General features: G+C 37.8%; 1 protein-coding gene across 8 annotated transcripts in view; it reads right to left on the reverse strand.

Moving 5' to 3' along the window:
• Positions 1-17,159, reverse strand: part of RALGAPA1 (Ral GTPase activating protein catalytic subunit alpha 1) — a 132,151-nt gene extending 114,992 nt beyond the window's left edge. For all 8 annotated transcript variants that reach the window (XR_015746774.1, XM_026664490.2, XM_026664487.2 and 5 more), the window contains exons 1-8: positions 16,679-17,159; positions 11,110-11,220; positions 9,464-9,513; positions 8,015-8,072; positions 6,974-7,017; positions 2,905-3,082; positions 1,590-1,705; positions 662-800 (exon numbers count right to left, since the gene is read on the reverse strand). Coding sequence is in view for 7 of the 8 variants with exons in the window: in XM_026664490.2 (XP_026520275.1) it covers positions 662-800; positions 1,590-1,705; positions 2,905-3,082; positions 6,974-7,017; positions 8,015-8,072; positions 9,464-9,513; positions 11,110-11,220; positions 16,679-16,784 (802 nt within the window). In the remaining variant the exon portion in view is untranslated. The remainder of the gene's footprint in view (positions 1-661; positions 801-1,589; positions 1,706-2,904; positions 3,083-6,973; positions 7,018-8,014; positions 8,073-9,463; positions 9,514-11,109; positions 11,221-16,678) is intronic.
• Positions 17,160-17,597: the final 438 nt, after the last annotated feature.

Below are 17,597 nucleotides of genomic sequence, written 5' to 3' on the forward strand. Positions count from 1 at the left end.
TAGAGAAAGGAGTTAATTCTCCAATCTTTCTCTATTTGGGAAGGTTAAATTTTGGGAAATCTATTGATTTAATGGACATACAACAATAATCAAATATGACACCTGCTGTACAGGAAAAAGTGACAACGAATGTTGCACTGATCTAAAGAGAATACTCTATACTCATTAGTAGCCCATGGATTTCTAAGATTACACCAAAAATCTTACTGGGCTATAGTCTGTACCTCTGATGCAATATTGTGAACCAGAGCTCTGCAACTACCCATTCAATGTGCAACCACTTCCCTGAAATGAGTCTCCTTTCTTCTTCTTACAGTAGTAGAAAGCTCTTTCAATTGCATTTAGCAAATACTCTCTCGTTTAATTTTAATATTTTTAAAAATAATCAGAAAATTTTTAATCACAATCAATTTCTTCAAATATTCTTTGCTGAATATGGAACTTGTGTGCTGCGTCTTTCCTTGTCCATCTGCAGTCTTAAAACCATGGGATAGGTGCCTGTGGTTCTTTATAAGTCAAGCTAATATTGACCTTTAGAATGTGATACTTAATAAAATATTATTTTGCATGAGATACCTGCCACACAAATCAGTAAGGCATTGGTTTTTCATTTCTATTAAAATTAGGAAAATGCTTCTAAAAACACTGAAATAATGCTTACCGAGAACTGGGTTATACAAGCTGTTTTCCTTACACATATTTGGGAAAATATAAGGCAAGTAATGTTTCTTAAAATGTGAAAATAAGAATGAAAATCCCCTTTCTTGATTTTCTCTGTTCTTCCATTCCAGACTTTTGACCTACAACATGAATGTTGGATTATTTATATCTATTTCAGAAGCAGGTATAATGCAATTATATATTTCAAATGTATCATCTATGCTATTAATAGTTATTTTCGCTCAGTTCCATCTGTTTCCTTCTGCATTTTAGTATCATATTTTAAGCTGACCAGATTTGTGATTTTATTTCTTCTTAATCTCTGGGTCTTCAGCAAGATATAGTAATAGCTCTTCAGCGTGATGCATCTTGACTGAATTTTCAATGTGATGGGGTTGAAATTCTGATTTTTATTTCATTTTTTCCAGGAATTAAAAAACAGAAAGATAACTCCAGGGGCAGGAAAGAGGATTACTACCATCAATTTCCCCGTCAGAGGGATTGTGAAGGTTTAGTTTTATTTTTGTAATATATATTGCTTTTGTTTATAATTGTTTATACAACTTGTAAACTGTTTTGGGGGATACTATTATCCTGAAATCTTAATACCAGTGATTGTAAAAAATAAAGATATCCTTCCTCATTTATAGAATTGCTCTTTAAGAAACTATATTTACATAAGTAATATGATTGATTAGTAAATAATTAAATATAAAAATAGTTATTGTAGAATTTATATTGTACTGTGCATAATATACATTAAATTTATTAATTTTAAACAAATTTCAATTCCTAATCCTTAAAAGTACTTCTAAACATATGCTCCTTTTATTAGAGAACAAACATATCTGCATTAAACTGAATCTTATCCAATTACTAATTTGGTTTATGTTGGAAAACCAATCCCTCCCCCAATATAACCAACTTACCTGAATTACTAAGTATTTTAAAAGTGCTTCTAAAAAATAGCTTGTCAGATCATCCTGTCCTTTATCTCCTGACTGTGGAGGGACAAGTGGAGTAATTTCTTCTACAGTCACTTGTGCTGTTCAATAATAAATATTATTAAGTTGGCAAAAGCCTAAAATTGATTTCTATCAGCTTATATACATAATCACACAATCAAATTTATTTAGATACAGCATTATTCAATTGTATGATTTTGACAATTACAAAACGTAATTTTCAGTATATTATAAATCTGTAACAATTAGGGCCATCCCAGTTTCTCTCAAGTATGCACAGATTACAAACATCAGAAATAGTATGCTTCATAACACTTATTGAGGAACATAAAGAGAAAGCTGTCCTACTTGCTTAGGCTTATTTTATCTAATGTAATGTTCTGTCTTTCTGTTCAAATAAGCAGTTAATATAGCTAAGAGTAATTAAAGTATACAATGCACAGATATTTGATGGGTGACTGTGGGATTGGATTAGAGAGATATTTCATAATTCAGCATTATCTATTCATGCTTGTTTGTTTAATATGTACCTCCATCCTTCCATTCTTGGAATCAATCAAAACATTAACAACACTCACTCACTCACATACACACTTCAGTTCCAACAGAAGGATGGAGGTACATATTGAAAAAAATTCTGTCTGTCTGTCTCTGTCTCTGTCTCTCTCTGTCTCTCTCTCTCGCCTCAGATAAATGTAATGATTTTGTTGTTAACCAAGCCAACCATAGCATGTCTCCTGACACTGTTCCTAAAAGCAAGAGGTAAGTACAGTCAAGTACAATTCACAACTTGAAAGCAATGTGAAGGCTCTCTCCTCCGCACTTAACAAACTGACCTCTGAAATTCTGTGCATTTATAAGAAGGCATTTGCCTTCTGATGTTAGTTCATGGTCAGGCTTACATCAAAACCAAGTAGCAAACAAATAAAAGTAAACTGTGCAGATCATACAGCACAAACATGAGTCTGGTATTCTGTATAATATGATCCTGTCACTGTTGGCTAGTTGATATTTTGCATTAATTAAAGTTCACATGAAACACATGGAGGTCCTTATTTTTTCTTAAAAGAACCAGAATACTGAGGAGGTTTCAGCCCTCAGAAGGGACAGGAATACACTCCTTTACTTTACATAACGACTGACATACTGCAATAGAGCACCAATTCTGAGGGTGCAACATCATAAAAACTAGGAATTACACGTGTTAATATGTTTGGGATTATACTATCATCACAAAATTTTTTTGGGGGGGGAGGGGAAATGCACATTTCATACTTACTTTCTTGTACATTTAGAACAGGGTTTATGAGATTATCTAGTGTCTGAGGACCATATTCAGACTGTGGTGGCGGAAATCCAGGAATTAAACAAGAAAACATACACAACTGTTCTTTACTACAATTATTTTGAAGTGCTTGCAACCATAAGAGGAATAGACGGACACCTTCACGACGAATCTTAAATAACGAAATAAAAAAAGTTTAAATTTGACATTTATTTAATAACTTTGAATACTTCAGTAGTATTACTCCAGTGCTAAAATAACAATTAGAGATACTCCCAATACATTAAATGAGACAACTTGAATAAGATTTTCAAAGTTCTTACCAGTGATGGGATTCAAATTTTTTTACTATCGGTTCTGTGGGCATGGCTTACTTGGTGGGTGTGGCTTGGTGAACATGTGACTGGATGGTCGTGGCTTGGTGATATGATATGATTGGGTGGTGTGCTTGTTGGCCATGTGACTGGGTAGGCGTGGGCAACTCAATGTCACTCACGTCAAGGGATGCCTTGCCTGGCTCCTCCCCTCCCAGCCATTCCTTGTCATATCCAGCCTCAGTTCTGTAAAAACGTTGTTCACCTTTTTTTGACTTTATGATCTCATACTACAGATGTACTTTCATGGACCACTGAAAGGAGGAAATGGCTCACATGCTTTGCCCAAGTGTGATAGGCAACAGGCCTTTAAGGGGATGAAAGAAGCAAGTGGGGGGGATGTATTTTCCAAAGCACCAGAAGGCAAACAATAAGCAATGGATGGAAACTGAACACAGAGAGAAGCAACCTAAAACTAAGGAGAAATTTCCTGACAGTGAGAACAATTAACCAGTGGAATAGCTTGTCTTCAGACATTCTGGGTGTTCAATCACTGGAAGTTTTTAAGAAAAGACTGGACAATCATTTCTCTGAAATGGTATAGGGTTCCCCCCAAGGTCCTTTCTAAGTGTTATTCTGTTGCTCTGACACATTTCCCAGGACCTCTACTCCGATTTTGGCATCCTCAGACTCTTAGCTATTTAGCTGAGGAATAAAAGAGTTGAAAGGGACTTTGGAGGTCTTATAGTCCAACCCCCTGCTCAGGCAGGAAAACTGAGGATGCCAAAATCTGACTAGAGTTCCTGGGAAAGTTGTTAGAATAACAGAATAACGCTTAGAAGGGACCTTGGGGGAAACCCTATACCATTTCAGTATTTCAACTGCAGGTTTCTAAAAATCTTATTTAAAAAATGAGATTAATAGCCTAATAAATTTTTTTAGAAACCTGCAATTCAAAGTTCTTCACGTCTCCTTACCCTGAAGACCCAATTTCATTTGGAATTTAATCCCAAGCTGATTTCCCTTTTAGCATTTCTCTTCATACTTCTCCAAAATGCACGCCCAAGAAGCCACATCTCCCTCCCTCTCTCTCTCTCTCTCTCTCTCTCCCTCCCCCCCCCCCCTCTCTCTATAGATCTAAAGGGGGAGAAACTACTGTAGTACTGGCATTAATAGTCTTTCCAAAGACATGAACAAGAGTCTAAACAGAAAATATAAGCAGGAGCCAGCAAATATTAACATATTACTCACAAATCCCTCCTGGAAAATCAGTATTGATTTAACGTTTCCCAAATGCAATCCTTTGTAGAGCAAAATGCTCTGGACTACAGACATTGAATGCATGTAAATTACCTACCCCTCCCTCTCTCTCACACACGCACACCTTTCTCTCTCTCTCTCTCTCTCTCTCTCTCTCTCACACACACACACACACACACACACACACTGGGATGGTGCGAGAAGGCAGAAAATGAGCAGCGGTGGCGGTGGCTGGAGCATGCCGTGGCCACTCGCTTTATTTCGTCCCCCCAGGAGAAGGCAGAAAGCGAATGGCTACGGCAGCGGTATTCCTGGATGGGCAGGGTGGGCAGATGTACCGGGGCTGCTGCACATGTGCACGTCTTCCACCCCTCAACCCCAACACAGCGGAGATGCCTCCCAAGGGCCAAACACCCACCCACTGGCCAGCCTGGGCTGGAAGCAGCACATCCCCCAGGAGAAGGCAGAAAGCGGGCGGCGAGTGGAGCATTTTCTTCATTCCGCCGTCCCCTGGGAGAAGGCAGAAGGCAGCATGCTCCAGCTGCCGCCACCACTCGATTTATGCCTTCTCCCAGGGGACGATGGAATGAAAAAACCAGGCGGCCATAGCGGCTGCATACTCTGGCCACCGTTGCCACATGCAGCTGCTGTGGCTACTCGCTTTCTTCCTTTCTCTCCCGGGAGAAGGAAGAAGCAGGTGGCGATGGCAACGGCGGTGGCCAGAGCATGCTGCAGCCACACCTTTCTTCCTTTCACCCCCAGAAGGTAGAAGCAGGCAGCGAGGTGGCCAGAGCATGTGGCGGCGGGCGGAGCCTGCTGCAGCCTCACTTTTCTTCCTTTCGCCCCCAGGAGAAGGAAAAAGTGGTGGCGGTGGTCCAGGGGGATGAAATGAAGAAAGCGAATGGCCGCAGCGGTGGTATTCTGGGAGGGTGGGGCAGGTGGAAGTACTGGGGCTGCTGCACATGGGCACCTCCGCCGCTCCTCTCAGCCCCAGCGCAGTGGAGATACTCCCCAAGGGTTGGCCGCCTGCCCACCCACTGGCCAGGCTAGGCTGGAAGCAGCTCATCCCCCGGGAGAAGGAAGAAAACAAGCTGTGCTGCTGCTCCAGGAGCCATGTCCTGGTGCTGCTGCAAATTGCACACATCATGTGCAGCCCTGGGACATCTGCCCACCCTCCCAGTCCTGCCAGGTGAGCCCGGGGATGGGAGGAACAGCTAGCTAGGCCACAGCCAGCGCCACCACCTGGGATGGGGCCATGCCAGCAACGAAGCCAGCCAAGTGAGCCTGGTGATGGTGTGGGGACCCTCGGCCAGCTTGGAGGACGGTGGGAGAGGGGAAGGCAAGCTCCAGGGGTGGGGGGACTAGTGCGACTCACAGGCTTACCTGTGAGCAGGAAGATCAGGGCTGCTCAGTTGGGGCACAGGCACCATGTGGGAAGGCAGGTTAAAAAGGCAAGCCACAAGGACCCAATGTGGAGTGAGGAGTGATTGGGTGGGACGGGGCGAGCGTTGGATGGGGTGAGCGAGCATCGGGCAGGCGGGGTGAGCGGTGACCAGTTCAGGGGTGTGGCCAGCCAGAAGTTGCTACCGGTTTGGCGACCACGCTAAATTGTTGCTACCGGTTCTCCTGAACCGGTGGGAACCGGCTGAATACCACCACTGGTTCTTATTGTAAGTAGTCATCAATTTACTACCAGAATTGGAACCAGAATTTCCATTGCTAAGCAAGGCAGTTTTTTTAAGTGAGTCACACATTACAATCTTTTTTGCCATGATTGACCAGAGAATCGTTGTAGTTGTTAAATGAATTGTATAATCATTTAGTGCAGGGGTGTCAAACTCTATTTCATTGAGGACTGCATAAGAGTTGTATTTGATTTCGGGAGGAGGAGGGAGGCGTGCCAGCTCGATGTCACTCGAGGCTCCGTCTTCTGCTGCAAAGGCTTCCTACAGCCCTCTGACAGTGAAAACGGAGCTCAGGGAGGCTGCGTACAGACCATCCATGCTCCATTTTCATCTGCGACAGCCTCCTGCACCCCTCTGCCAACAAAAATGGAGCTCGGGAGGGCCGCATGCAACCTCCCCGAGCTTTGTTTTTGCCAGCAGAGGCACCACGGCCCGGTCCTTCACTGTTTCCAGGGCGGACCCGCGGGTCAGATCTAAGCCCCTGGGCCTTGATTTTGACACCCCTGATTTAGTGAATCTGACTTCCCCTATTGATTTTGCTTGTCAGAAGTCAGCTGATAAGGTTACAAATGGCAATCACATGACCCAAGACACTGCTGGTTGCCAACCATCTGAATTTTGATCATGTGACTATGGGAATTTTATGATAGTCGTGAGGAATGGCAACAAGTCACTTTTTTTCAGCGTTGTAATAAGTTGGAATGGTTGCTAAATGAATAGTTGTAAATCATGGATTAGCTGTATTTCAAAAAATATCCATGTCTCCAGTTCTTAGATTTTATACCTAAAACATTTTAAGCATACCTTTAAAGAATTCCCTGTGTGAAGTAATTTCTTTAAAATTAAGCCTGAAAAATAGAAAACAGTACAGTTAATATTCATCCCTTTACAGTTAAGATAAACTGTGAGAGTTCTCGGTCAGACTTGATAAAGTCTTTTCAACAAGTCCTTGGCAATCTCTAGATTACTTTTGGTGAGCTTAATTCCAACTGGTAATAGGCTATATACCAGGCGTGACAAAAGATCACCTTTTTACCCATTGAATCATTTTATGACTCTATTTTCCAAACAAACACAATATACACAATAGTATATTCTTGACAGTTTAAAAATGCATCTTTTGTGAAGGAAAAAATGCAGCATTGATAGACTTTGTATGGGCATTACAAAGGGCATTACAGTATTATAATAATAACAACGGCAGGTTCATTCTTTATAAAATATTCGGATTGCAATTTGAATTAAATTCATAAACATAAATGATATACAACCCATATATAAATAACCATTCATACAGAATCAATCTTATAGAAGAGAATACATCAAATTAGGTAACATTATCTGTGCATTGGTAATGAAATAACTTCAAGAAAAAAAACCAAGCTGAGAGAACACCAAGGAAGGACCTCACAGAATCTTTCTTAACCTATTTCAATTAGTTACAAAAGACATTCCTATAAAAGCTTATCAAGAGGTAATTTATGGCCTTTTAGCTATTGTTACATGTAACTTTCCTAATCTAGGATTGCAGTTCATAATACCTAGAGGGTCACAGGCTCCCATTATTTGCTCTAAGACAATATCTTTTATCTTTACATATTGATTAATATATGTCTAGCATTTCAATCACTTTAATGAATACAATCATTTCAATAAATCACATAAGATTTATTATTCAGAACATTCGTTCTGAAATCTCTCCAGTTCTTAGAACTGCCAACCTTTTTCCTGCCAAGATGATAGTGTAATCAAGTTTTTAAATCACACTGACATTAAATTCAAGATAGGAGCCAAGGACAGAAAAATTCTTATTCAATAAGTCCTGACTCAAAGGCAAATACATACCAATACTGTGAAATTGCCATCTCTGGTGAATTCTTTCTGGAAGAAGTTGTAAAATTTTCTATAAAACAGAATGAAAACAAATCATGACATAATCACTAGGAATGGAAACAAATAGCCAATGTAATAAAATTAAATAAAACCCATTAAATAATGTAATACATAACTGTCTACACCTAAAACTCTAATTGAAGACCATAGTTTGCATATTTATTATTTCAATTAAGACATTTATGTCCTGCTTTTCATTGTAGAGATTTATTTCTAGATTCTATTAAGCTTTTTTACTTGAACAAATTTTTCCTCCCAGTATTCAACAGAACAGCTTAAAAACTGCAAAAACTAATAATGCCATTTCACTAACTAAAAAATACATATTTTGATATAACAAAAGCACTACTCTTGTGAATGATCAGATTTATACGTGCATTCATAGGAAACATTAAATTGCTCTGGTTATTGTGAATGCACACATTACAGTTTGCTCTTATCCCATGCTTAGTCATGATGTATGAATTCTTTTCAGCTCTTTAATTAGCCATGACATAGCTAATTAATTTTGTGATATAGGCATATGTGGCAATATGGATATTAGCATACAAATGATATTAACATGTTGCGCAAATACATCTATTGTAGCTGCCTACTTTCAGGCCTCAAACTCTGACAATCTCCAATAAGTATTTATGACTGCCATGGGGATAAAACAAACTGACAATCCAGACTAGTATGAGTTTTCGTTTGTGAAAAATCTGAATAATTTCATATGTTGAAAGCAAAAATTATTACTCAATATTTATTGTTTAACTCAAATTATTCAAATTATAAAAATTCCACTTTTTCAAGCAAGTTGCAAGCAGGGAAAAAAGTGTATATATGCTATCTAGAGTTATGAGAATATAGAATTCTACGCATGATACACACATTATTATTGTAATACAAAGAAACCTATGAATAGAAGACAGAGGGTTTGATTTGCAAATATCCACATTTTTAATAAAATACTTAGGATTTAATTTCACATGTGTTCAAATTTGAAGATTAGCAGTAAATCGGATGTATTTTTGAATGCACAAGTTTCTGTTTCACCTAAAAGAACTGTCTAGACCAGGGGTCTTCAAACTTGACAGCTTTAAGACTTGTGGACTTCAACTCCCAGAATTCCTCCTCCAGTCATGTTAGCTCAGGAATTCTGGGAGTTGAAGTCCACAAGTCTTAAACTGATCTAGACTATGCTCCAAGATAACACTCTCTACAGCCTTCTTTTGTTTGGCATTTGAGTTCTGTCAATGTTGAGGAGAAAGAAAGAGAACTTAATTAAAACCTAAAGTGTAAAAACCATGGAATTATTAGAGAGTAAATTCTGGGTTTTTACAAGTTGAGAAAACATATTACAAGTTCACAAAAATAAATTATATTCATGATACAGTGGAAATAATTCTATATCCATACCTCAAAAATAAAAAGTATAGCATCTAGTTCTTCCCTTTGAGATTTGTGACCTAAACAGAAAAGTGTAGGTTACAGCAACTTTAGATTAAATGATGAAAATAAGCTTAGTGCTATGACATAATGAATTCCATTCAGAAAAACATTTTCTTACAATATACTGTGTAAGATTTGTCAGTTATCTAGAGGAAAAGGTGGAACAGCAAGACCTGATCCATATCAACCATTTGATCCTCTCCTACAAAAATAGGTTCTGGTGCTTGCTGTTCTTTCCACTACCTCATAGGTAAAATGAAAAAGCAAGAATCTCTACAAATGGATAAAAAATATCTGTAATAAAGTTTGTAATCAAGTTTCAGTTTATACAATTCTATACCCATTTCAGTTGACAAACTTTGACTAGGCTTTTAAATAAGAAGTGCAAACTCTTGATTGCCATCCATCTGCTTCAATATTCTTTCCCCCCACTGTTGTTGATATAAGAATTTTTAATGATAGATCAAACAAGTTCATACAGAGAGTACTCAACTTATACACTCAGTAACCATCCAAAGTTACAATGGCACTGAAAAAAGTGACTTACGACCAGTGCTCACATTTACAGCTGTCTCAGCATCCCCCAAGGTCATGTAATAAAAAATTCAGGTGCAACTGGCACGTATTTATAATGGTTGCAGCATCCCGGGGTCATGGAATTGTCATCTGTGACCTTCCCAGCCTGCTTCCAACAAACGAAGTCAATGGGGGAAGTCAGATTTGCTTAGTGACCGCATGATTCACTTAACAACTGCAGTAATTTGCTTAACAACAAATTGGTAATATGTGTTTGAACCTGTACACTGATATGGCCCATAAGCTAATATATATATAAAACAAAGCAGAAAAAAAGTCATACAATAGGGTGCAACTCAACTGTGGTCATAAGTTGAGGACTACCTGTATTGAAATGAAACTGACATGAAAGTCAAGCCAGTTTAAAAATAAACTTTTGTTTGTCTGAACAACTGGAACTGAAACCAAGTAAACTGAAGTCAAACTGATATTCACAAATCAGTTTTTAAAAAATAAAATTATCAGGTTTTAATTACTGAGTGAGAGAACCTTTGATGGCTAAACCACAATAATGTGCTCAGTTACAAAACTGAGCACAGTTTGTTAAGATTTATATGCTGCTTTCTTTTAGAAGTTGTTCAAGGTTAAAAGGATAGAGCATTATGTATACTATCTAGAGTTGTACAAAATAGAAGTAGGGCATGATAAACCAATAATCAGAACACAGCTCTCCTATTTTTCCCTATATCAACAATATCATCGTGAGGTAGGCTGAGCTAATAGTATGTTAATGGTTAATAGTCATCCATTAAGTTTTCATGGCTGACCACAAACCTGAATCTGGTCATTATGATACCAATGCAACACTTATATCACATTAGTTCATATCATAAGTAATGTTTTATTAATATGTATTAATACAGCCATAAAATAGTTCCTTGTTAATGTGTATCAGTAGGATTAATCATAGCAATAAATAGTTGTAAACTGAAACATTTCGGTAAATCTTCTCAATAAATTCTGTTTATACAAAAAAATTATACATTTCAAAAATCAAGACTACAAATGGAGATTATATAGTTAACTTTTGTTCTTACCTTTCTGTTTCAGACTTATTTCAATAGTCACAAAATTTTCAAAAAACACGTAATATATGTGTGAAAAATGCAATTCAAAAAACTGCTTAAGGTCAATAGATTCTGAATTCTCTGTAAAATAAGGACATAATGTTAATGTATAAAATGTTTTAAAGCAAGCTAATCAATGTTGAATGCATGAAGTTTTCACAAATAGAAATCATCAAATCTATAAAGATGCTAAGGTGTATTTTAACAGTATATAAAACAAGGCTTTCATGGGACAACAGGAACTAATTTATTAGGGAAACTATGCAAAAATAGTTTTATCTTCTACGGATAAGCTAATACATACCATTTCAGATATTAGCAATCATAAGCTGATAGACTATCACACATGTTCTCACCACTCTAATATGTTATTGTGCCAAGTAATTATTTAGTAGATAAAACAGCAACACACTACAGTCCTATTAATTTAAGAGCACTAGGCAAAACAACTTTAAATCTCAAGTTCATTTGTTTTGCCAAACCTGCAATATAATTGAGGTGCATGTTTGGACTGGCTGAAGATTTCATTTTCCCTTTGATGGAGAGTGTTCTTGATAAAACAGGCATGGTTAAGACAAACTAAATAGTTTTACTTTAATTTCCCTTTCTGTCACATTATGGGAGCAAATTTTCAGTGACCCGAGTTATGTACTTCTGACTGAAAATATGATTGTGTTTGAAAATGGGCAAGATCCAGCCAGGGCTAGATAGGAAGAAGAAAGTTAAAAATATCCTATATATCCCTATAGAAAAGGCACTTGGGTAGCAGCTCAAAATTTGCTATTTCCTCAGTTCTAAGCTCTCCTGCCGCCTATTATCTGGCAATATTACTAAGAACAGAGCCTGATTGAAAAAAAGCATCCAAAAGCTATGGTTCATATGCTATCATTATTTATGACAGTTTATGTTAAAAGCAAAGATAAAAACAGATTTAATTGAGAAAATAGAATCTGTAAGAAGAGATAAGAAAGAGATGGAGCAACATGACCACAAAATAATAGGCCAAGACTTACATTAAAGGACTAGGGAGAGGATGACAAGATCTCTTCCTGTACTTATAAAAAGCCTTTGTTTACATTCAGAAGGCTTGTGTAGACATAAAGGTTTCTAAAAACCTTCACCTTCACTGTTACCGTGTTTCTCATATAATAAGGCCGGGTCTTATTTTTTTTTGAGCCCCCCAAAAATGGCTAAGCCGTCTTTTCGGGGGTGACTTAATTCCCCCCCCCCCATGCATCTTCGGGCGGGCAGGCGGCGATGGCTTGGATGTTGACCTCAGCGTTGGTGGGGCACTTCGTATCGGGGTCAACGCAGGCAGCACCATATCCGGGTATGCAACAAAAGTACTTCCTAACGGCAAGCCCCCCCACCATTTCCCCCCATTTCGCATGTTTTAATATAGGTCTTAATTTGGGGCGAGGGGCTTAATTTCATTTCATGCCTATAAAACATGCTGGGACTTCCTATTGGGGGAGGCCGTATTGTTGGAGAAACAGGGTAGATTCAATGTAATCAGAATTTCCTATTTCTAAAATTATTTTCTTATGATGCAAGTTAACAATATGCCCCAACATCAAGAGAATTTATTGATGGAAACGGGGCATTTTCTATGACAAAAACTTATGGCTCAATTTATATAAACTCTACCTTTACTAATATTTAAAAGGTGACAACATTGTTTGGCAGGACTGTCTTAAATAGTTTTATTTCATTCTCTGCATGTTTTAAAATGTATGTTTGCTGTATTAACCTGATTGCTTTTAAAGTGGTACCCATGAACACCTAATTCCTCAACAAAAGGAACATCACAATTAATAAACACAGAATAGAAACTTCTCCTGTAAGCGTCTTATGGAATTTCCATTTTCAGAACTATATTTTCTATTTCTTATGCAGTACAGCATTTTTATATTTTCTATCTCTTTTAGATTTTTTAAAATTATTTTTTGGTAATCATCTAAATGGGAACAAAATTTGAGGGTACATTTCATTTATCGAGTGTTTTATCCAATATGTTAATTTGTATTTTTAACATAAATATTTGAGCACCAAAGACACTCACCTAAATATAAAATTAATAAATATTTCAAATATAGTGTCTACCAGATTAAATCTACCCTAAAAAATAGATATGATTTAGACAATGTGAATTTTTATAATTAAAGAAATGCCTTTGAACATGTGTTTCTTTTTTTAACCTATATACAGTATATAAGCAAAAATTAAGATTTGTTTAAAAGTAGCTCATAAAATAGAATGCACAGTTATTATATCAATGACTGACAGGCTTTATATAAGTGCAGGACAGGTGTTTTTTTTTTTAAATTAAACTTGCACATTTGTATGAAGATTTAAAATGTATGCTCCTAGTAGCACAAAGCCTCATATAATCTCTTAAAGAGTAAGCCAAAATACATATTAGCACAAATGTCTCAAGATACATGTTAATACAAATACGAATGCACACTGTGAAATGTTTTCCACTACTTTTTTCCCCCATAAATTTGTAGAACAAAATCTTTTCTACTGCAATATCTTTAAATTCCATCAAATAATTATTTTAAATGAGCTCAGGAACTAAAATTCATTCTAATATACCTGTCATATGTATGTTTTTCTTATTTTGAATCTTTAAACTAAATATAAATAACAAGTATGTATTCAAATTTGGAGCTGTCATGTTTTATTCTGTACATTCAGAGATTATGCCAGCTTCTACTGTTTCTTATTTATACATTTATTGCATTTGTATAGCTGCCCATCTCAATTACACATGACTCTAAAGTGGAACTAAACAATCAACATAAAATCTTTTTTTTTTCAATTGGAGATTATCTGGACAAATCCCTACAGTTTTCTTGACAAGGTTTTAAAGAAATTGTTTGTCATTACCATCTTCCTAGGGCTAAGAAAAAGTGAGTGGCTCAAGGTCACCCAGCTGGTTTTGTGCCCAAGGCAAAATTAGAACTCACAATCATTCAGGTTCTAACCTGATGCTGTGTACACATACACGTAGTCCTCATTTAGCAACCACAAGTAATGGCAACTTTACTATTAAGCAAAGTGGTCACTAAGTAAAAATGTGGCTACTGTTATGATCTTATTTCAGCTATCTTTTACTTTACAGATCTTTGAAGGTCATAAATGCAAGGACTGATAATAAAGTTACTTTCTCATCAACAACTAAGAATGGTTTCTAAGCGAGGCAGTTACTGAGGACTACCTATATATTAAAACTTGATGACCAGAATATTGAAGATTTTGTTAAAAATAAAAAACAGGAGAAGCTTCTATATGATGTCTACTTGGTTTAAAATTTCAAGACTTAGAGGAATGCCTTAGTCCATATGACTATTCCTTAAGACCATGCACAGAGCATCTCAAATGGTAATCTGAAGAACTGGTATGGAAAAGAAAGCTTTTCCATTAGTGGCTCTTCTTTGTGATCAATTTCCTAAAAGAAATACATCTAATGCTCATGTTAAAGGAATCTGATATTACTAACTGCTATATTCTTTTTGTGTTTGATTTTTATAAATAATACATATTATTACATGACTAATATAATAAATAAGATTGCATATTAAAATTAATACAGCAATTTGGCTTATCTGAATGGTATACTTTATAAATAAAATTTGCAGTAGGGAATACCTCTGTTAAAAATATTGCCTCTTATTTAATTATTTATAAAATGTAAACCTTACACACACTGAATGGCCTTAGCTGTTTACAAGGTACAACAAAAGTATCACTAATGTTAATTCAAGAATATGTATAAGTAAAAATAGATATATAATGCAAAATACAAATAATGGCATTAAAAGTCATGGGAAATAAGTATGGTATATATCCATTCCTAAACTGGAGTAAGGGCCACATTTTCCTCAACTTTGGTGCTAATTTATCTGCATAACGAAGGTCCTAACATGGAGAAAACTGAATTAGTTATTGACCTCAAAACATACATATTTCTACATGTATTGTTTTAATTATATTCATTTTATAAAGCATTCTTTTTTAAAAGTGGAATTTGCAGCAACACAGTTTAAAGTTAACAGGAAATTCAGTAAACTATTTCATTCAAACACTAATGTCTATCAAGTCTTAGAATGCAATGCTATTGTAAGTAAAGGTTCTACTTTTACCACCAAATATAAAAACCAAACCATTTCAGTTTATGGTATGGTATAATATAGTATGTAAATTTAATTGGACTGACAACACTACATTTAGACAGGCCTATTCTTTATCTGATTGTTTTATTGCTTGAAACAATTGTCAGGAGAGATTGAAGAATCTACTTTAAGGAAGGTTTTCAACAAAATATATTCATTTTTTTGGTAATGACATGTAACATTACAGGAAATGTTATAATTCAATAGCAGATCATATGATTTGCATTCAAAAAATTCTAACAGCAGCTACTGGAATCTCCAGATAACATTGGCAAACATTTTATCTGAAAAGTTATCTGAAGCATTAATTTCTTGTACCAACAATCAGATGCTTTATGAGGCAACTTTATCCTATTCCTTATCTATTAAGAATAATTATAGTGTATAAATCCTTATCATAAGGCAAAGTCACAATACTCCCCCCCCCACCAATTCTATGATTCTGTAAATAGAAGACTCAAGATTAAGCAGATTCCATGCCACTGAAGCCAAAGTTTTAGTAAATGTATTTGTCTCTAAGATGTCAAAATATTCTTGTCTGACCCAACTGCATAACACAGCAGCCTCTCTGGAAATTGTCAGAAACAGAGACCAGAAAAGCAGTAAACTGTTCATTAGATTGAACAGCAAAGAGAAACAAAGACACACAGATTTCAATGTAAGGGACTACTCAGGTGGTCATTTAATGTAACTACACACAAAAGCCAAACAAGTCAGATCAAACAGTATCCCTTTCTCTTTTAGATGTCTGAAGCATCAGAAAGCAGGGCAGCCCTTTCTAGACAACAGTGCTAGAAGTTGCATAGCAGTTTCCCAAACTAGGACCTTCTGCACAGGGTCTTCTACATTAACCACAGCAATGAAAGCTCCTAAATCCAGTTGAGGAAAGCACATCCTTGGAAGTCAAACTAAAATATTTTGTGGCTTCAGAAGCAGCAGGGCAAAGTCTACCTCATCTCGACATACCTATAAACAGGGAGATAAACAAGGTAGCCTATGCTTGCCACAAAAAAACAACAACCCCAACCCAGATGATTTCAGCTCATTTCAGGTATCTCTTCCTTGCTTTTGGCCTCCCCTTATTGCCCTCAGTTGCCATGCCAACAAAAACTTGGAGCTTCTTGGGGCTCATCTGGGGGAGAGAGAGAGAAAAAGCACCTGCTTTTCCACATCCCAATGCATTGCTGACACCTCGTCGGGTGAAACAATTCTCCTCAAAAAGAAGCAAAATGCCGTGTAGAGGGAAAAGCGCACCTGCGCAAAAGAGGACCCGATCTTTCCCTCGGACTACACAGACACCCAGAGCAGCCCCTGCGTCCCGCACCTCAGCCCTTTAAGGCCGCTTCTTTCCCCCTCCTCACCGATAACCACGCGCAGGTGCTTCAGCCGGGTTAGCGGGTCCTTGCGGGTATCCAGCACCTTCTGGGTGGATTTCCGCACATCGCCGTGCGGTTTCTTGGAGAACATCCCGACTACCGAGCGCTCGGGGACGGGCCGTCGCGGGTTCTTGGGGCTGTTGGTGCACCAATCGCCGCCGGCGGCCCCCCCGCCCCCTTCCCCGCCGCCCGGAAAGCTCGGGAGGAGAGAGCCGCGGGCCTTGAAATCCGCACCCCCCCTCCCTCCCTCCCCAATTCGGCTTCCCCTACATAGCCGAGGCGCCGCCTCGAGGCTTCGAAGCAAAGGGGGTGCGGCCGGCGCAATCCCAGAGAAACGCAAGACTGGGGAGAGAAGGGGGGGGGAAATGGCTTTAGGCTTTCCCCCCGCGCAACATCGCGTTACTCCTCCTCCTTTCCCTACGCCCTCAGTATTCGTCTCCTTTCACGACAGCCGTCGGGCGCGAATGCGAGGGTCCCCATGGCAACGCCTTTCCTTGGTCGTCATCATCGGGAGACTTGTTTATACGACTCTCCTGAATCGTCGCTTGCCTTTTAGGTCACCGGTGCCTCTTGTCTTTATGGATTTTGGGGTTTTTTGGAGGGGGCGGAAGGGACCTGATTTAGACAATAGGGGTTTTCTTTCGGAATTTCATCGAAGACCGATCTCGTAGCTCGGATATTAAGCTATTATACAGCACTGATGTGCGTAGTCTGGAATTCTGTTTTGGTCCTCCACTAATAAATAGAATAGAATACTTTATTGGCTAAGTGTGATTGGACACACAAGGAATTTGTCTTGATATAAATACTCTCAGTATACATAAAAGAAAAGATACATTCATAAAGAATCAAGAATCATAACGTACAACACTTAATGATAGTCATAGGGTACAATCAACAATCA

This window comes from Notechis scutatus, chromosome 1 (assembly GCF_049901735.1).
Source record: "Notechis scutatus isolate UNSWTSFEM ecotype Mainland chromosome 1, rNotScu1.2, whole genome shotgun sequence".
Taxonomy (NCBI): Eukaryota; Metazoa; Chordata; class Lepidosauria; order Squamata; family Elapidae; genus Notechis; species Notechis scutatus.